This window comes from Amaranthus tricolor, chromosome 1, assembly GCF_026212465.1.
Source record: "Amaranthus tricolor cultivar Red isolate AtriRed21 chromosome 1, ASM2621246v1, whole genome shotgun sequence".
Classification (NCBI taxonomy): Eukaryota; Viridiplantae; Streptophyta; class Magnoliopsida; order Caryophyllales; family Amaranthaceae; genus Amaranthus; species Amaranthus tricolor.
In genome coordinates this window covers 3,470,991-3,490,788 of record NC_080047.1, presented here as the reverse complement: position 1 = coordinate 3,490,788, position 19,798 = coordinate 3,470,991, and the positions used below count along the sequence as shown (strand labels likewise).

At 32.9% G+C, this 19,798-nt stretch overlaps 3 protein-coding genes across 5 annotated transcripts; 2 read left to right on the top strand and 1 right to left on the bottom strand.

Annotated features, from left to right (window-relative positions):
• The first annotated feature begins 1,399 nt into the window (after positions 1-1,399).
• LOC130799334 (probable protein phosphatase 2C 10) lies at positions 1,400-7,685 on the top strand. 3 transcript variants are annotated; one of them, XM_057662434.1, is made up of 6 exons: positions 1,400-1,688; positions 2,300-2,421; positions 4,571-4,810; positions 5,326-5,602; positions 6,819-6,973; positions 7,165-7,685. In XM_057662434.1, exons 2-6 carry the CDS (start codon positions 2,386-2,388, stop codon positions 7,306-7,308), a joined length of 852 nt encoding a protein of 283 aa, XP_057518417.1. In that variant the 5' UTR covers positions 1,400-1,688; positions 2,300-2,385; the 3' UTR covers positions 7,309-7,685. The 3 variants fall into 3 exon arrangements, with proteins under 3 accessions (XP_057518417.1, XP_057518423.1, XP_057518419.1); XM_057662440.1 differs by having other exon boundaries at positions 1,457-1,688; positions 7,120-7,685; XM_057662436.1 differs by lacking the exon at positions 2,300-2,421 and having other exon boundaries at positions 1,460-1,688.
• Positions 7,686-8,150: 465 nt separating this feature from the next.
• LOC130799326 (tobamovirus multiplication protein 1-like) lies at positions 8,151-13,484 on the top strand. The gene is made up of 11 exons (XM_057662432.1): positions 8,151-8,711; positions 10,713-10,803; positions 10,899-10,951; positions 11,033-11,125; positions 11,453-11,524; positions 11,634-11,706; positions 11,813-11,858; positions 11,940-12,003; positions 12,093-12,146; positions 12,652-12,729; positions 12,859-13,484. Exons 1-11 carry the CDS (start codon positions 8,535-8,537, stop codon positions 12,949-12,951), a joined length of 894 nt encoding a protein of 297 aa, XP_057518415.1. The 5' UTR covers positions 8,151-8,534; the 3' UTR covers positions 12,952-13,484.
• Positions 13,485-14,379: 895 nt separating this feature from the next.
• Positions 14,380-19,388, bottom strand: LOC130799343 (uncharacterized). The gene is made up of 7 exons (XM_057662447.1): positions 19,270-19,388; positions 18,069-18,263; positions 17,257-17,397; positions 15,840-15,948; positions 15,693-15,754; positions 14,997-15,100; positions 14,380-14,697 (listed from the first exon to the last, which is right to left on the bottom strand). Exons 2-7 carry the CDS (start codon positions 18,159-18,161, stop codon positions 14,604-14,606), a joined length of 603 nt encoding a protein of 200 aa, XP_057518430.1. The 5' UTR covers positions 18,162-18,263; positions 19,270-19,388; the 3' UTR covers positions 14,380-14,603.
• Between the last annotated feature and the right edge of the window lie 410 nt (positions 19,389-19,798).

The window sequence follows — 19,798 nt, the reverse complement described above, 5'->3', positions numbered from 1 at the left end:
TTCTTACATCAATTATAACAATAATAATTAAAACAAAAATAATAATTTAATAATAATAATAATAAAAACCACAATATTAATAATAATAATTATAATAAAAAAAAAATTAAATAAAAAATACAAGTCGCACAAAACGTGCGACAAAACGTGCGACTGACAGTCGCACGTTTTGTGCGACTGGTATTTTTTTTTAATTTTTTTTTATTATTATTATTTTTATTATTAATTTTATTATTATTATTATTATTATTATTATTATTATTATTATTAATAACCGTAATAATAATAACCGTTATAATAATAATAATAATAATAATAATAATAATAATAATAATATAAATAAGAATAATTAAAAAAAATTAAAAAAAAAATGAAAATGAAAAGTTATTAACTCAATGGCAAATTTGTAAATTTTTAAAGATCAGTGGCAAATTCGTAATTTCATTAGGAGGGGGGTGGCGATAAAATGAAAAGGGTGGCGACAAATAAGAATCGGGTTCAAAAAGTTCCTCTTTTATTCTTTCATCTTACTTCACTCCACTTCCTCTCCTCTTAACTTTTATTCTCTATTTTTTTAACTTGCGTGGCTGCATCATTTGCTTTTAATGTCATCTTATACTCAAATTTAATCTTCAATATTTCTAATTATACATATCAAAAAATTTGTAAAAATTTAAAATTTTATAAACTTTGAATCAACATAAATAAAATTAGTTATCTTGATATATTCAATTGTAAAAATTTAAAATTATTATATTTAAGAAAATTCTCGAAATTTGTATATAGGTAGTCATCTTGAATCTCGATATATACAATATTGAATTCAACTTTCATTATTACTTTGATACACAAATAATTAATTAAGATTAAATTTAAATATAGTAGTTTAGTTTAAAGATTAGTTAGAGAGATAATATTTCGAAGCAGAAAAAAATAAAAAAAATACCAATACAATGCTAAATGATACTCCTTATGTCCCTTTCAATTGCTCTCTTTTTATTTTTAGTTTGTCTCACTCATTTTACACATTTTTTTTTTAGCATTAACCACTTATTTCTTTTAATCTTATCCACAAACTTGTTATCTCTCATCATCTTAATCACTTATTTCTATCATGTATTTATTTTTAATTATTCTTCAACTCAATTTCACATTTTCACTAAATTTATCCAAAATAATTTAAGTGCATTTTTATATTTACAGAAGGAGTAACATTTAATAATGCACCTTTTAAAAAGTCTTTACTACAAACAAAAATAAAATAAATTGTAAAAGATTCGTCTCTCGATGAATCTATATGTAAAATGCATGTTTTGATAAAATTGTCTTATACGATACTTTTACTAAGAGGATAAATAAACCCATTAAAAAATCAATCACCAACTTCGAATTCTATTTTTTATTTCATAAAATGAAAATCTTGAAAAAGTCAAAGTATTGGGCAAGTACCCGCATCTTTCCTTCAGACTTTTCCTTTTAGTACTATTTTTTTCTCTCTCCTGACTTAGCCAGCAAATTTCTCTCTCTTCACGAAATTCTGAAGCCACTTACAGTTTATACTTTTTTTGGTGCAAAACCCTTTGGCTTTTGCCAACTTTTTATTTCTTGGTGAAGCAAAGTTTTGCTGATCTCTAAAAAAATTGTAATCTTTGCTGTATTTGTTGGATTTTTAGGAACTTGTTAGTTCGGTAAGTGAATTTCTTAATCACCCTTTTGTTTTTGCTTATATTGATATATATAGTTTTGTTTTTTCAATTAATTAGGTGCTTTCAGATGTGGGTATGATTTAACTTTTGTTCTTGGGTATTTAGTATAACCTATTGCACTAAAAAAGCTGTAATCTTTGCTGTATTTGTTGGGTTTTTAGGAATTTATTGGTTTGGTAAGTGAATTTTTTAATTTCCCTTTTTTTTTTTGCTTATATTGATATATATATATATATATATATATATATATATATATATATATATATATATATATATATATTTCTATTTTTTCAGTTAATTAGGTGATTTTTAGATGTGGGTATGATTAAGTTTTGTTCTCGACTATTTAGTATAACCTATTGCTCTAATAAAGCTGTAATCTTTGCTGTATTTGTTGGGTTTCTGGGAAATTTCTATTATGGTAAAAGAATTTCTTGAATCTTGATTACCTACTGTTGCTTATTTTCATTGACTTTTTTATTTTTAGTTTATTTGGGTGTTTTTGAGATGTAAGTTAAATTTTGTTCTTGGGTATTTATTTTACTTATTGATCTATTGGTGATCAGAATTGAGTTATTATTGAAATTTTGCAGTTTTTGGAGGGTTTTTGTTGGTGGAAGTGTTTGGGGGAATAGATGTTGATTTATAGATATAGGAGGTGAAGCTGTAGCTAGAATTTATGGATAACTTATGCTGCTTCAATTCAGTCTCTCAGGTAAGAGATTACTTTGCTTTTTTTAAAAAAAATAAAATAAAATTCATGGGTTTCCTTGATTGTTACTCTAACTGTATTTTACTAAATCTAATGTCTTAATTGAGTAGTTGTTGGTTAAATGTTGTAATCAACTCAGTAATTGATGTGATGTGGTGCATAAATCACTCTGTGCTTTAAGTTGGTTACATTGTTAATAAGCTTGTCAAGGAACAACTTAACCAAAAGCTTAAGCTGACGGTGGTTGAGGCTTGATGACATGTTACACTCTAACATGCCTTCTCACATGAGAGCCCTTTGGGCTAGAAGTGTGGATGCAACACGGGCCCTCCTTATACCTAGCGGCTAGCGCTAAATATTTCACTATAAATGAGGGGTGGCTGAGATTAAACCCGTAACCTCTTATCACCCTGGCCTCTGATACCATGTCAAGGAAACACTTTCAACCAAAATTTTAAGCTAATGATTGAGGCTGCAAGATATAATATATACCCTAACAAAGTTTAAAATATTGTATGTTTATCAGATGAAAGCAAACTGGTAAGGATGGGGATAAGTAAGAAAAGATGGACATTTTTTCGAGACCATGAGTTGTATAGAACTGAATTGGTTTGTATAGGATCGAGTATTGTGCATATTTACTTGTGTAGAGTTGCACATGATGTTTGCTACCAAATATCAACTGGAAACAATCTCTTTGTTATCACTAATAAGGGTAAGGTCTTGCGTGCATCTAGCCCTACAAACTCGCCTAGGTGAGAGCCACTAATGGCATTGGGGTGATGATGTATAGAATGTATATATCTTTTAGTAATTTTTGTTAATATTAGTAATTATAATCTTGTAGAACTAGTCTATGATTCCTGCATGATCATTGTCACATTTTAAATCTGTGAAGGTTTATAAAAATCAGTAGTCAAAGATACCAATCTTTTGACCCCATATTCAAACCACAGCCTATCTTTTGGGTAGATTGAAAGGATGCTATTAGCCAAGTTCTCATCTTCTGTCTCCCTTATCTGTTGCTTTCCATGTAGACTCGTTATGTTCATACTGTTACAGTTTTGCTCAATTCCCCGACATGTGGTAGCATTTTTTTTACATCTATATCCTGACTCCGTCATATGAAATTAAGGATGGATGAAACCTTTTGAGGGCTTATCAGCTTAGACAGTGTGCGAAATATTGAGCCCCACTTTTCTTATTGTTGGAGATGGTGTGACTTGAGTGCACCATGACATGTGAAGGGGTTGATGTATGGATGTGTATATTGTGAGTGTGTATGGTGTTCAATGTACATGCTTGAATGGTGATTGAGGAGGCTACACATGAAGGTGATTCAAAGCAGGAGTTTCATGCAGGTTAAAAGGTTACTGACCTTCACGCTCGACCCAGCAGCTCCTTGCTCGACCAGAGCGACTTGGCTCGACCAAGTCATTAAGTTTCTGCCTCCTCCGCTCGACCAAGACATGCAGCCGCTCGACTAGGCTTATTTAGCTCGACCAGTTGAGCGACGTCCAGCTCCAGCCCCTATTTCTTCTGCGATAAGTTATTGCGGGATTGTAGCATTATGGGCTTTTGCCCCATCACTTGTTTATGACTTCTAATATAAATAGAAATCCCTACAAACACTCCTATGATGATTCTAACCCTAAGCCAAATACAAACCCTTCTCTTTCTCTTCTCTTCTTCTCTAAAGTGTACTCTCTCCATTGTATGAGTTCTTGAGAACTCCATTGATTATTCTCATAATACAAGCAAGCTAACCACTAACCACCACCGAGGACGTAGCCCACATTGGGTGAACCTCGTAAATCTTTGTGTCTTTGTTTATTACATTGTTTCTTATTGTTTTTCATTTCTAGTTTATTGAAGTGTTTGTTTCATTTAGAACACTCATTCCATTGTTCTTGGGTGTTTTAGGGATAAAGTTTGAATCTTTAGACCCTAGAGTGCATAATATTTCACTTACGAATTTTTCACTCACAAACAAGTGAACCCAATTATACTAAATAATATTTGCCTCTTATCTCGTAAGTTCATTGTTTTGCCAACGAATTTTCTTTGCGAGTTTGTATTGCACTCAGGGTTTTAAAAATTCTATTTATTATTCTTCCGCTGAGGTGCTGATAAATATTTCTTCATATCTAAGATTGTAGGAGGACATTCTTCTGTTGGTTCTGGCAAGGGCAGAAGTCATCAAAGTTCCGCTAAGTATGGCTTTACTTTAGTGAAAGGAAAAGCAAACCATCCCATGGAGGATTATCATGTTGCCAAGTTTGTGCAGCTCGATAAACATGAACTTGGTCTCTTTGCCATATACGACGGCCATCTAGGTGATAGTGTGCCTGCTTATCTGCAAACACATTTATTTGCCAACATTTTGAAAGAGGTTGGTTCTTTGTTTTTCGATCCATGAGCCCATGCTACCTGAGCCCATAATGATCATGTCTGTACTTTAGTACTTGCTTCTAAACCAGTCAGTTTTGGGTCAGTTGGGTTTGACCCAACGGGTTATAGAATTTTCATTGTTTTTTCTTATCTATAAGATAGCTACAGATTTTAACATGGAAATTTTTTTTGTTAAAATTAAAAAAATAGTTTTTACTTTATACATGGGCAAAAACATCTTTTCTAGTCATAGTTGCGGAATGTTGACTCAATAAGAAACACTAACAAACAAATAGATTATAACAGGAAAATATTGATGTAAAACTCAATTTTTACCGAAATTTAGGAAAATTTGGTCAAGTCAATCGGGTGTCGGTCGGGTTGATATTTGACCGGTCTACTTGCTTCTCCATTCTTTTTTGGGGAGGGATTGTTTGTTGGATAGCTTACTCTAGTGTAAATAGTATTCAAGATGATGACAGCTCCAGTTTTATGATATTGGTTGCCAATAAACAGGAAGACTTTTGGACTGATTCAACTCGGTCGATTACAAAAGCCTACGAGAGAACTGATCAAGCTATTCTTAACCACAACCCCGACCTTGGAAGAGGTGGTTCAACTGCTGTTACTGCTATTCTTATTGATGGACAGAAGTTATTGGTAGCCAATGTAGGAGATTCACGAGCAGTCCTTTCTAGAAAAGCTCAAGCAGTACAGATGTCCACTGACCATGAACCTAATACAGAGCGCGTCAGCATTGAGGACAGAGGCGGCTTTGTCTCAAATATGCCAGGTACACTGGCTTTAGCATTTACTCTTACTTCAGTTTTTCTAATGATAATTTGTTGGTAGTTTGGCTGGGAGGAGGACGCTATGGGCCTTTTTTTGGACGATATTACCATATGCTTTCAGAGAATGTATGTTTTTCATTTCTGGGCATCATTGTTCCTATACTTAGTTTCCTTTAGTTATATAGTAGACGATGGGGAACTTGTATGTGTTCTTGGATTGAGGATGCCGTCTTTATGGCATCTTTTAGTCTTGTGTGGCTAATATGTCGCTCAAATTGTATTTTTGACTCGGTATGCGTTGACCACTTGACATGAGAAGCAACTAATATGAACCCTTGTTCCTTTTGTATAACTAAGGGAAGGGAAATGGAGTGCATACCAAATAATTTCACGGTTCTACTTTTGTAGCTTAGAATAGTGTCATGATAATGCGGACAACATTCCTTGAGTATAGTTCCTCAAATGGTATGGCCCTTGGAAGTAGGGGCGGAGCCATGAATTTAAATGTAAAGGGGCCGATACAATAAAAAAAATATTATAGTTGTATGACGGATACGCTTGCGAAAAAATTATAGTCGAATGGCTCAAATGACTGATACCCTAGTAAAAAATTATAGTCGAATAACCGATACAATAGTTAAAAATTATTGTTAAATGATCGATACACTAATAAAAAATTTATAATTAAATGACTGATACACTAGTTAAAAGTATTGTCAAATGACTCGTACACTAGCAAAATAATCATATAAAACAAATTTTAAGTCTAAATTTTTGTCTTTAAATAGAAAAATTTTATATTTTGTGACTGGAGAAGTTTGGAGAACACAAAAATTCTCTTATATTAATAGCTCAAAAATTATTACAATATGAAGATTTGAACCGCAGACCTCAAGTTTTATTTCTACTAAACGTTTATTGAACTTTACTTGATTTATTTAACTAGCCCTTTTATAATATATAGTAAAATAGTAAGGGTGGCTGAGTTTAATTACAATGATTCGCGTGTGTAGACTAGGGAGGCCTGGCCTCTCCCGGCCCCAATGTAGCCTTGCCCCAGCGTGGACGAGAGACAAATTCATGTTCCATTTCCCTATTGCGTTCCTTTTTATTTCTGTATTACATCTAGCATCCGTGTGTATGGCTCAAATGATTGGCTTCTGCCTGCTGATCAAACCTCGTAAACTGAATTTTTTTTCCGTCTCGTCATTTCATTAGGAGATGTTGCTCGGGTTAATGGGCAACTTGCAGTTTCCCGAGCCTTTGGGGACAAGAACCTCAAATCGCACTTACGATCGGATCCTGATATAAAGACTACCAATATTGGCCCCGACACTGATCTTATGATCCTTGCGAGCGATGGCCTTTGGAAGGTATGATCCATCTCTATTTTTTCTTGTTGTTTTCTTTATCCCCCGAACTCGGGAAATGATAGTAAACTAGAGGAAGGAAATCGTACACTTTCAATTTTTTCACTTCTCGGGAGGTGCTGATCAGTGGTTATGTGCCCTGGTTACAGTAAAACTGCTTATAAGTTGATGGTAATACCTTGCAAACAACTCAGGTAATGTCAAATCAAGAGGCAGTTGACATTGCAACAAAGATCAAAGATCCACTCAAGGGTGCCAAGCAACTAGCCATGGAAGCTCTTAATCGAGATAGCAAAGACGACATCTCTTGTATTGTAGTCCGTTTCAGGCTGGGATAAAGCTTTTACGCCTAACGAAAGAAAATATTTGTATATTCTCGGGGGCTTCATATAATTTAAAAAAACGAAGGAAAAAACATGGTAACCAGTTCTAAGGATCAATCAACTTTCGGGTTGAGAGGTTCACTCGAAATATGTATTACCTTTGAGGTTATTTACGAGTCGATTTAATTATTAGTTTTTGCCTTGTATAAAGAAGGGTAAAAAAATGCTTTATGTTGTGTTTGATATATGTAGTTTATAGTCCTCTTATAATGTACTATTATTATTCATTGGTAGTAGGCTAGTAGCACTTGTGTTGATATTTTGTACTAATAATTATGAACAAAGTAATGCATTTTCTTTTGTTTGGAGATGTATCTCCTTTTTTCTATTAATAGCCCTATACTCTCTTTGTCTCACTCATCTAGTGTTAACTTCATTTAGTTCGTTTCATTCATTTTGCATTATATTTATTTTGGATAGTGACCTATCACGTTTTTTAATCTCGTCTATACATTTTAACTCTCTTTTAATTTCATCTACATAATTTGTTATTTCTCTTTATTTATTACTAATATTTATTATTTTTCGTGAAAATATCTTATTTTTCTTTTATGTAAACCTATCTGGACAGAGGGAGTATACCAAAAAAAAATAAAATACTTCTAGTTGAACCTCTTCTCCATGAAAAAGCATCATTAACTATTTTTAATTGGAATATTTAATCTACTATAAGACAGAAGGAGTATGAGATTATTTCATTATGAAACAAATTCATATAATTAATTTATTTTTATAATTAATCATTTTAAAATTATAAGTCATGACTTTAACGTACTAAATATATATGAGTTAGTCTAATAATAATAATTTATGATTCCTCAATAAAATTAGTTAATAAACCATAGAATAATAATTGAGAGCAATATCATCATCGTTATTCATACCTAGTACTACAAATAGAGAAAACAAAAAGAAACATAAAGTAAAGCCGTAACACGAGACAAGAAAGATTGACACGTGGCAAGAGTACCAACGACGTGGCGAACTATAAATGACATCACGTGCAAGTACACATAACCAATTTCTACTCTATATTTCATCGGTGTATATGCATGTTTTAACGTTTCCTGACCTTTTTCTCTGATCTTCTCTAATTCTACTTCTCTAACAAATTAAATTAAGAGACAAATCTTGAAATTTTGACAATCATCCCACACTAATTTGGAGATTGAAGAGGTATAATGATGCGAAAAATGAAGGATTTGATTTGGGGAATGGAAGGGAATGAGATTAATGTATTGGCAAATGAATGGTGGAATGAGATGATGATGGTTGAAGGCAGTCATAATAAGAATACAAATGACACTGTCTATTATACCCTTTGTGCTTCCTATGCTTTGCTTGCCATTGTTGCTTTGGTATGATTTCTCCCTTTTCTTTTCTTTTTAATCTATTATACCCTTTTCTTTTTTTTATCGATTAGAATGATCTATGGGTTTTTTTGGGTTATAGGATAGGCCGGGAAAAGGGAGGGGTTAGGGAGAAATAATTGAACCTGGGCTGGTTCTGGGGAAGTTGTACATGAGACAAGAGATAAAAATTAGGTGAAGTTAAGATCTATGGATGTTACGGCCCGTTATTAGTGGTGATAATAGGAATAAATTATAGCGTAAAATTTCACCTAATACCATTCTCTTTCAATTGTAATGTATTGGAATGAATTTTATGAAGAAAATAAGATAATTAAAATTGGACTTGATTTTTCAATCAAAATACCCTAGTTTTCATTTTCATTACTAACCATTTATTACCACCTGGCCGTTAGGGTAGTGTACCAGTGTACCGGTGGCAGTTACGGTAGTGTACTATATTCAGGGTTGTTGTGACATCAATTTTAAAAAAAGGAACAATTTGTCCATAGTGATTGTTTTTATTTTCATGTTTTGACTTCTTGTCATGTAAGTAGAAATTGAGTGTAGGTTCATCTAGTCGACTCTAATTTAATAATTTAATAAGATTATCTAATTTAATAAGATTAAAGTTTTGACACTGTGAGTGTTGTTATCTTATTACTCTCTTAGTACTAAAAATATATAATTATGCATAATTAAATATTATAAAAAATTTATATTAATAAAATCTATATTGAGAAGAAGCAAATCAACAAGATGTCACTTGACTATTTATTAACTTATTCTTATAGTTTAAGAATGATATACATGTTTAAACTTATGTATGAAAAACTAAATGCGACGATAATAGTGAATAGGAGGAGTATGTTTTAGTTGACCACATTTTGTGCAATCATTTTTATCTTAAAGACATTATTATCTCCCTTAAATTCTTTGCATTTTGAACATAGTCTACAATAATAATGGGTAATATTTTGTTGTTTTGTTGATGATGGGTTCATGGGTTTCTTTGACTAATTAGTACTATTAGTTGTTTGTACTGAATGTTCTGAAGATATTAGTGAAATAGCTTTGCTACATGTTGGGTTTAACTTTTAATTAAACATATTCTATCTTCCATTTCCTTTTAATAGCTACACTTCAAAAAAACAAAGGATAGTATGCTTTTTGCTATTTAACCAACCAGCAAGCTAAAAATCGATGAATAACCTAGTCAATAAGCTAGTGGCCCCATTTGGTTTATCATTGTGAGATGATGGATTATTTGTTCGAGTACTACCTTGAGAGACCTCATGGCTAGGAGAGTGTTGTTTTAGGTAATAAACATTGCTTGAATGGCTTAGAGCACATTAGAAAGGTTTTAAGGTGTCCAAATCGTACGTATGTGCTTAGTATTTGGTACTTCTATGAAGCAAAATGTAGAGAAGATTCAAATCAAAATGCCACATTTTTTATCGAGTGATACCAACACATACGGCCATACAGGTTTCATAGGTCTTCTCAATTTATTATAGCTTGGAGGAGCATGATGGTTTCAAAGATAGTTAATTCTGATACAAAAATAATGTTATGTTAATGTGATGAAAGGGTAAGGTTGCCTAAACTCGGTCTAGTTAGGAGCCACATAGTGGCATTTCGGGTTTTGAAATGGAATCATAAAGAGTTAATCTTGTCTAAACATGGTAAAAATTACATTATCCAAGCAGTTGTATAAAAGAATACAAAAGGACTGAAATGTGAATCAATTTCTAACTTCTACAACAATGTTAAAAGCCTCGATCCCAACATTGGGGAATCGATTTCGGCTCATGACGTAAGATGTGATCAACGGCGTATTACACTGATAGTCACTAACTTAACACAACCTTTCTTCTTTACCAGAGACTCGGACAAATAATGAATGTAGGAGAAATTAAGCTAGTTCAAAACATTATCATCAATTGAACGAAATTTTTGCTGTAAATTTTCTCTCAAGGTGTATATATTGACCTTTTCCAACTTCTGAAGGTGCAAATTGTTCGCATACAAAGGAGAGTACCCGAATACGGATGGACGACACAAAAGGCTTTCCACTTGATGAACTTTATTGTAAATGGGTGTAAGCACATAAAATATTCTGCTTCTTTCGTTATTAATCAAAAAATCTTGAATTATTTCTGATTTTTGTCTAAGAACTGATTATTCTTTCGACAGTAAGAGCCATTCTTTTTGGATTCTACAAGAAAGTGTTTCGGATTAGGCCCCTTGTAAGCTAAGATTTTCTCTTGATAGCTAATGTTCGCCTCCTATGGTATCAAGCCGATATCATTTAATCGTTTTTGTTACAGGCTGTTGAAATAATGCTACTTGATCTTCCTGGGCTTCTCTTCTTTTCGACTTATACATTGCTCGTGTTATTTTGGGCCGAGATCTATCACCAGGTTCTTTTGATTTTCATGTTAAGCTGTGACAATTCATCACATAATCACCCCATATGGGCCCAGTCGTGTGGACACACCCGCAGGGAGCACCCTTGGGAACGGGCCCACAAACCTACGGGGTAAAAAGTGTTGACTTCAACACTTGCATACACACTTGATGAGTTTCACTCTTTCCCAAAACCATATGGTGTTAGGAGGATTACCCATCAAGCGTTATATGCAAGTCCACAACCCAATATTTTAGCAATATGGATCTTCCTCTCAGGCCGATTGTGTTTACCTCATTTACTCTGTAATTTCGGTTTTAAGTAAGTGTGATTCATGCAGGCCAGAAGCCTTCCTACCGATAGGCTTCGACCAGGATATTACTTTGTGAATTGTATAGTGTACTTGGTTCAGGTGATAAAATATTGTTGATCACTTTTTCTTAATTTTTCTTGTTTTATTAAATTTTTAAATATCATTGTTGATGGTTCTGCGGGTTCTGATTTGTTACGTGATCACTTAGATAATCATCTGGATTTGTATGTGGATCAGCAACGGCCATTCGGCTCTCAGGGCAGCAAAACTTTTGTTCTCAAGTAACAAAATTTCACTTAGACATTTTGTGCAATTGTGCAGTAATACTAACAAAGTATAAGCTTTCGGAAAATGTTTTTGACGGATTGTAGTTTGGTGTGATTGCAGTTATTTCGTTTGGTGCGGCTTTTGGATTCTTGGTATACGGTGGAAGGTAAAAATCCAACGAATTTTCCGATAATTTTTGAGCAGTAAGAGCTAACATTAATATGTATTGGGTACAAAATATCTGCAGATTGTTCTTAATGCTCAAGCGTTTTCCTATCGAATCTAGTGGACGACAAAAGAAGATCTATGAAGTAATGTCTCGAGCCTGCTATATTAGTTCATTTTCTTATAATTTTGTTTTAAAATATATCATCTTAAATTTTTGTGCTTGATATTGTAGGTTGGAATCATAACGACGATATGCTGTACTTGTTTCATAATAAGATGTATTGTGGTGAGTAATTATGTTCAACTTAGTCTATTAACTATAACCGATTAGAGCTAATCGGAACTGCTCTTGCCTTCTCGAGGGCATTTGGGCTGATTTCTGGGACAAATGTGTCTCCATAAGCTGATCAGACCATCGTGATCTTAGGCCCACAATTTGATATTTGCAATCAAGTCAAACGGAACTAGCTGCAATCTCCTTATCTCCTTTGATAAGGGTGTGGTCTGTCGTCCTTTAATCCTCTTTGGTTATCATAGCTTATATGAGTGGAATACACTGGATATGATGACAATGATGAATTGCTCAATTGGATACCACCTCTTTGCTATTTGAGAATGATGTCTTGTATATCTGACCCCTTTTAAACCCTAGACGGACATTACTTACCTTTGGGATAAATTTGAAAAAATGAGGTCATACGACATTTGATTAGCTACGATCTTTATAGTTTTCGTTATTTTCTTGTTCGTGGAAAATTTACAAACAACCAAAATAATTGTTTTGTATTTAGGTGGCTATTTCTGCCTTCGACGAGGACATCGACGTGGATATTATCGATCATCCCTTTGGCAATTTTCTTTATTACATGGTAGGTAGTTTTACACCCCAACTCTCTTAGCTTTCTCGACAATAAGAAGAAAATGTCCAACGGGTCAATTTAACATGATGTAGTACTAAACCGCTCACCTTCGTCATTTCTCTGACTTTTTCAATTCAGGTGGTTGAAATTATTCCTTCAGCTCTAGTTCTATTTGTCCTTCGAAAGCTCCCTTCAAGACGCGTTTCCGATCATTATCAAGCCATCCAATGAAGCCAACTGCAGCAATGGTTATTTTTTTTGGCACGACTAATGGAAATACGAAGTCGATGATAGAATGCAGATGTTATGCATTGATCACAACGTCTAACGAAACAAGGTTAATTACATTATAGTAGTGATCATATGGTTGTTAAAGAGTCTTGGCTTGGCAATGTTAGCATAAGATTGTTCAATAAAATTTATATAGATAGGAATAATATAATTCAAAACATACAGTTAGGGTTGAAATTGAGATTCTAATAATTCAACAATGCGGATTCTTTTCTTAATGATTGGTAAGGAAATAGAAGTATGAAATCAAGGCTTTTCATTTATTTTCTGATTTCAGATTGAAATATAAAAAAGTACCTGAAAACGCGTATATATTTGTATTTATTGTTAATATTTGAACTACTGTATTATTAAAAGAGCAAAATAATGATACTCTCTTGATAGAGGTAGCAACTGGTAGTGTACTTTGTATTGCTGATCGATCAGTTGAGTTTTGAGTGGATTATTTGCGGAGTTCGACTAAATATTTAAGGTTTTTTAGGTCGACTCAATGAATTGAGATTATTTAGAATTTACGTTAACTCGTTATTTTTCAGTTAGAATTTGATTTTTTCTTTGGGTTAGTTGTTAGAAATGAAGTTGATTTTCTCTATTTTTTTAGGCCATTTTTATTTTTAAAAAACTATTTTTTATTTATTCTAAGAAAAGAATCTATAGTGTTTGTAAACATCATTCTATCTATATAAATAAGAATAAAATATAAAAATGTATGTTAATTAAGTATTAATTTGTTGGTCAAATTTAGTTAACTTTAAAATCTATCTGGTCAATTGTAATAAATATCTAAATGAAACAATGTTGATGTATATAAGTAGACATACATAATTTTACAAACTATATTGATGATTTGATTCCGAGAAAAGGCTCGAGAATCCCATGAGAAAAATGTGGAAAAAAATAAAATAGAAAGCTCACAATCACTAGTCATTCTGTATTGATGATTTGATGTATGTAAGGAAAAAAATTACTATTGAAGGACTTAAGCGAATATAAATGAATTCTTTTTGCATCTCTATTTTCTATAGTATTGCATTGCTCCCTCCTATTTCTTCTATCCTTATATATTTTTTTCCATATTATAACAAAAAGTTACTCATTAATTTATATCTAAGAAAATTATGTGGATGATATTAGAATAAGGAAAGAATTTGTCGATGAGATTAGTAGATAAAAAATGAAATTACTGTCAAAACTAAAAAATATAGCAAAGTTAAAAAAACTGATTCAAAATTGAATGTGTATTAGGTATTACACTTAAAAAACGCAACTTCTCGAACTTACCTTTCTAAGAAAGATCATCGTTGTTTTAGCTGCATCGTGTTCGATGAGGATCAAATCAAAACAGATGAAAAGAAGAGAGTCAACAACTAAGACTCAAAGAGAGGAAACCAATCACTTTCACCACTTAACTCAAGTTATTCAACAAGAGTAAATGAAGCAGACAAAAAATAGTTAAAGCAACACTTACAGAAGTACATGAGTACTAAATTTGAATATAAGCACAAACTAGATGATTTTAAGTTTTGATTGGGAGTTATTTACAAGGTTCCTGTTGAATGAGGCAAGTCTGTAACATTACCAAAACAAGTCTTTCAAGTGGCCGGTGTGCGACTCCTCAGCATTTCCGACCTTTTACTTCTTTCCATTGCATTAACAAGCCAGTCTACACTCCCCTTGATCCCTCTTCTGCAAACAGAGTACAACCAGTTTTGTGTTAACATACAGAGCGACATGATAAATTATAAAGAAAACTTGGTTAACTCCAAACATCCTGAATAAGTAGAAAAATGAAGAACGAAAAGCTACATTTTCATCCAGAACTTCCGGCCAAACATAACTAGACCCATTTATAGAACAAAGTTGTTCATCCCCCAAAAAATTAGAGAACATAGACTTTCCTTTGCCCTTTATTGGAATCGAAGAGACCATGGAACATCAATCAAGTTGAAATAATCAAGGTGAAAGATATTAGAATATGAATTTACCCGTCAAATCCTGAAACCGCTTCAAACATATAAAGCCTTTCATCCAACTTTTTAAGATCCAAATAACGAGCTACTTCTTCAGCTGAAACTGCGGAAGAAAGGTCCTGTTGGTTGGTGAAGCCAAGATCAAAGAGACAATATTAGCATTTGAGAAATCAGACAAGTAATGAAAATAGAAATCACAAGCTTGAACCACCTTTGCTAAAGTTCCTATCACAATCCCTGTATTATACAATGTACACAATGGCCATCTCTGCTTCAAAAAGCCGAATAAATCTAAGGTCTGGAGAAAGTTTAATACATAGGTCACGACTCAGTGTAATAGTGTCCTGTTTATAGATTAAGATATTCTACAGGTATATAGGAGAGGGACCTACGCAGACCATCAAGAAAGAAAGTTGTGGGCCTGTAGCAATTAGGTAAAATTTTCAGGGACTGCACGGAAGTCACTTAAATCTCACACATCTCAGTCTATCAAACATACAAAAAGGGGTTACCAAAAAAAAGTATAATTAGTTTCAACTTTTAACGCATAATCCCATTTATTTTCCTCCCAAAAAAATTACAACTTCACAATCCCAAAGCCTTATTAAACCCGACATACGAGGTTAGCTACATGAACCAAAAAATTGTAATTTCACTTCCAAAGACACGCAAGCTGTTAATTAAGATATCAAACAGAAAGTCAATGTATACCTGCTTGTTAGCTAGTATCAAAAGCGGAGCACCTTGCAAATCCTGATGCCGGAGAACCTTCTCTGCAAAAAAAAGAATCACCAAAAGGTAATACTTTATTCCAGCATTTATAAAACGAGACCTGATAGCATAATGGGAACAACTTACCTAGCGCAGATTTTGAATCTTCAAAACGCGATGGAGTATTAGCATCAACAACATAAATGACAGCATGCGCTTCTTCATAATATTTCTCCCATATTGAACGGAGGCCAGGCTGCCATAATAAGTGATAGTCTGATAAACAACAGAACCTAATTTTTTTGGCCAATCGACACCTTAAAGCTTATTGAGACTTTTGAGGTGCAATGCTAGATGCAAGAAAACTGAATATCCAGTAAACAACGATATGGTGCTCAGTAGAAAATTAACTGGTGATTAGGATCATCATCACAAGTGCATCGAAATGTACATGCATCTCATCCATCAATTTTCTCTGAAAACTTTTACATGTGAAACCATAAAATAATGGTCCATAGAAATTGGAACTATGTCCATTCGCACAAGGGGCTAAGGAAAAAAAAAAAAAAGAAAGGAAAAGAACTGTCTTCTAATGACTCAAGCCAAAACTGAAACTATTAAGCTCGAAAAGGTTTGCCGTTCGACCTAAGCTTGATTGAAGATCAAGTTTTTACTTCAGCAGCTCATTAGACAAGTGTGGCAGTTTTTCAATAGAGAACAAGCTTTTTGGTAGATAAACTTCTCTCATTACCATATACTTCCTATTATGAATTACTCCTACAATCAACCTTACGTATCCAAGGCAACACTTCCACATCAATTGAACTATGTATTTTAATAACTTACCTTGCCGGCATCCTCTAATGCCAAATATTACCAAAAACAGGGATAAAAAAAGAAAGAATAATTCCAAGATCGAGAGCTGTGTAGAGTTGAGCCATGACAAACCAAATAGGAACCTTTAGATAAGGTTAATTTGTTCAACCTCCGCCTCTAATTTCTCTTCTTTTGGGTTGTGAGTAGATATACAGGTACATCTCCATCAATGTTATAATCAAACTAGCAAAAGGTAGGATTTTAGATTCAAGTTTCCAATATTTTACTAAGGTGTTGATTCAAGAGGAGATATAGGGAGTGTTATACAAACACATAAATACCTTATCACATTACAAAAAAATTGCATTACCCTAATGCCAATAATTAATTCCCACCTAAATAAGGTTAGAGAGATTAGAAAGAGTAAAATAATTTATCTACCATATTACCACTTTTAGCCTCTAAGTTCTACTAAACATCTCTACATCATAATATTTATATATGTCTTAAGTATATGAGAAGAAACCTCTGGTAGAAGTTTATGTTGAACCAAAAATACTTGAAAGTTAATGAAGTTCCTTTCCAACCCAAACAACATCTTCAAATATACAAGAGAGCTATAGTTCATTTTTGGAGCTAAATACACAAAACAGTAAACTATACAAACTGTTAATAGAAAATTGGAAATAGTGAACAAAAATTTTTTAATGCAAACTAGTACAATATTTGGCATTTGCAATGTCCATACCTGACCACCCAAGTCCCAGAACACAAGTTTGGTGTTTCCAACTTCAATACGACCAATATTGAGCCCCACAGTTGGAACAATACGGTCTGGTGGTAGACCTTCCAAATTTAAGTATAGTTCTTTTAACTTTTCCAGTAATGTCTGCAAGAGTTGTTAGCATTATTAACTAGCCAGTAACTCATTAAATTGCTTGTGTTAATTCAATCAATGAAGATGATTTTTAAGATGCAAAAAGAAATGAAAGAACATATGAGAAACGTATAGCAGATAAAGTAACACATAGAATTCACCTGCTAAAAGGGTAGTAAAGAAGAGAATCAAAATAAATAGCCTAAAAAAGTATAGCACTTCTAGTCTATATATTAGTGTATGCCAAAGAAAGCTCAATCATACTTATCCACCCCTCCAATTAGGTTTTTATTACAGCTGACCAAACTTGACATAGCATTGATGCTTTGGTCTGTTCATGCATTTGGGGTCGTTTTATCTCCTTCACCCAACACTCTAAGCCCATATCCTTTCTTTCGGATTAGGTGAAGGGAAGAAATTTTACAACGGTATCTCAAAAACTTTGGGGAGATGGAGTTTTAAAACAAGAACATGTTTCAAGTCCAGTGCTAAAGTAGCTCAACAAGATAGAATATACACAATACATCAAGCAACTCTTTCACGGGACAAGAATTTAAAACATCACTGTTGTGATCATCAATCAAACATATTCTACTAACAATTTAAGGTGATTATCACCAAGCCAAATAATCCATAAATAGAAATTTAAGAAATATCACAAGTTATAGTGGAGAAGTAACTACCGTCTTTCCAGCCTTGTCGATACCAAGAATAAGAACATGAAATTCCATTTTGCTAAACATGTGCTTATAAAAGCCATAAATAAGAGAGAACATCTCCGCTGCGTTACTTTGATAGCTAGCTTGCAACTTCTCTTACACCAGTAAGAGCTTTAAAAAGCTCTAATGACCACCATATCCCTCTTCCACACTCAAACCCTAGGGAAAAAAAGAAAAAAAAAAAGCAGCAAAAATGAATACTTGATAGAAATCGAATCAAAAATCACATAGCTGATAGCTATGACAGAAACGAAGAAAAAGCATTAAGACAAACTACTTGTGTATAAAACATATGTACCAATATTTCAGTAAAGTTTTGTAGTTATTAGTTACAAAAGCATAGAGTTTAATACATTCTAAGTCGATATTTAAAAACATTTGTGAACGATTAACATATCATAAAAGATAATCATGGCTAAGCCTAGGCTCCTAGCGGTTGTTGGCTTTCCCTTTCACCCTTATGACAAAGTTCGATTTTCACCACCTTCAAAAAAATTATTTCCCGTTCTTCCTTTCTTTTCTCTAACCTACGCTCGAATCAAAATATAATAATAAACATCCAATTAACAAGGGTGAGGTTGAATACATTCAACCCTATACCCCACCTAGACCAGAGCTACTTCAGTGGTGCCGCATCCGGGCAATGTAATGTTGCAGCCTTAATCAACAAACTACTGCCCTGCTAAGAAATTTAATAGTCTGCATTGGAGCTTAAAAACCCTAATTTGAATATGCGATCCACACTAACAAATCAAAATTCATGAACACCAAGCAACATTAACCCATTTCGCATCTAGAAATCAATACAATTAACTAACTCTTCAAATCAGTAATCGGATATTAATCTAAAAACAAAGGAAGAAACTTGACATTAAATCATATAGGCCCAATTCATTATAACCTAGCAAAAGACTCAATAAACAGCAATTAACGCCCAAAAAGACGTATAATACGTCGGTTAAGATTACAATTTGAAGCATTCAACGCCAATTTTTATACGCGGCAACGATAATCTAATCAAACTCATGGATCGTCAAAACTATAGCAAATTGAAATCTAAAATTTCAATTAAAGCATACATCGGTCTTCAAAATTCCTACATAATACAGTTATAAACCAAAATATACACGATCTAAATAAGATGGGATAGAAGAGAGAAAATTACTGGAGAAAGAAGCATGGAAATTGGTGATGACAATAAACAGCTACTGCTGAAATGAGTCTTTTCTCTGTAATGAGAAATTAGTACTTAGAAGGTAGAGTATGAATGTATGGTCCACCAGTATGATTATATCGAATATGATATACATTTGCAATATATATGTAATAAACTACAATATAGATGTAAAAATCATACAATCTATTAAAAAAGACCGAAAAATTTCACGTGTAATCTTTATGGAACTTGATAAGTCATACAATCTATTAAAGAGATTTAAGAATTTCATATATTACCCTCATGGCGCTCGACAAGATGAAATTATTTTATTGGTTAATATTGGCTTACATGGTGAGTAAAATTTATCATCTTGTAATTTTTAGTTATTCTAAAAATTAATTAAATTGAGTTTTCACCATTTTGAAAAACAAAATAAACTGAATAATTATGACTTAAATTAAGCTATATTTTAATTTTAATTTTAATTTTAATTTTTTATACACCGTAAATTACCATCTTTATAAAGTAAATAATT

Bases quoted from the DNA above. Each gene is read 5' to 3' on its own strand.
- LOC130799334 (XM_057662434.1), top strand. From the start codon at position 2,386: ATGGATAACTTATGCTGCTTCAATTCAGTCTCTCAG. The intron at 4,811-5,325 runs GTTGGTTCTTTG...GCCAATAAACAG, and splicing joins TTGCCAACATTTTGAAAGAG to GAAGACTTTTGGACTGATTC. The intron at 6,974-7,164 runs GTATGATCCATC...CAAACAACTCAG, and splicing joins CGAGCGATGGCCTTTGGAAG to GTAATGTCAAATCAAGAGGC.
- LOC130799343 (XM_057662447.1), bottom strand. From the start codon at position 18,161: ATGTTCTCTCTTATTTATGGCTTTTATAAGCACATGTTTAGCAAAATG. The intron at 17,398-18,068 runs GTAGTTACTTCT...CAACTCTTGCAG, and splicing joins TCGACAAGGCTGGAAAGACG to ACATTACTGGAAAAGTTAAA. The intron at 15,101-15,692 runs GTATACATTGAC...ACCAACCAACAG, and splicing joins TGATACTAGCTAACAAGCAG to GACCTTTCTTCCGCAGTTTC.
- LOC130799326 (XM_057662432.1), top strand. From the start codon at position 8,535: ATGATGCGAAAAATGAAGGATTTGATTTGGGGAATGGAAGGGAATGAG. The intron at 11,707-11,812 runs GTAACAAAATTT...GTGTGATTGCAG, and splicing joins AGCAAAACTTTTGTTCTCAA to TTATTTCGTTTGGTGCGGCT. The intron at 12,730-12,858 runs GTAGGTAGTTTT...TTTTCAATTCAG, and splicing joins GCAATTTTCTTTATTACATG to GTGGTTGAAATTATTCCTTC.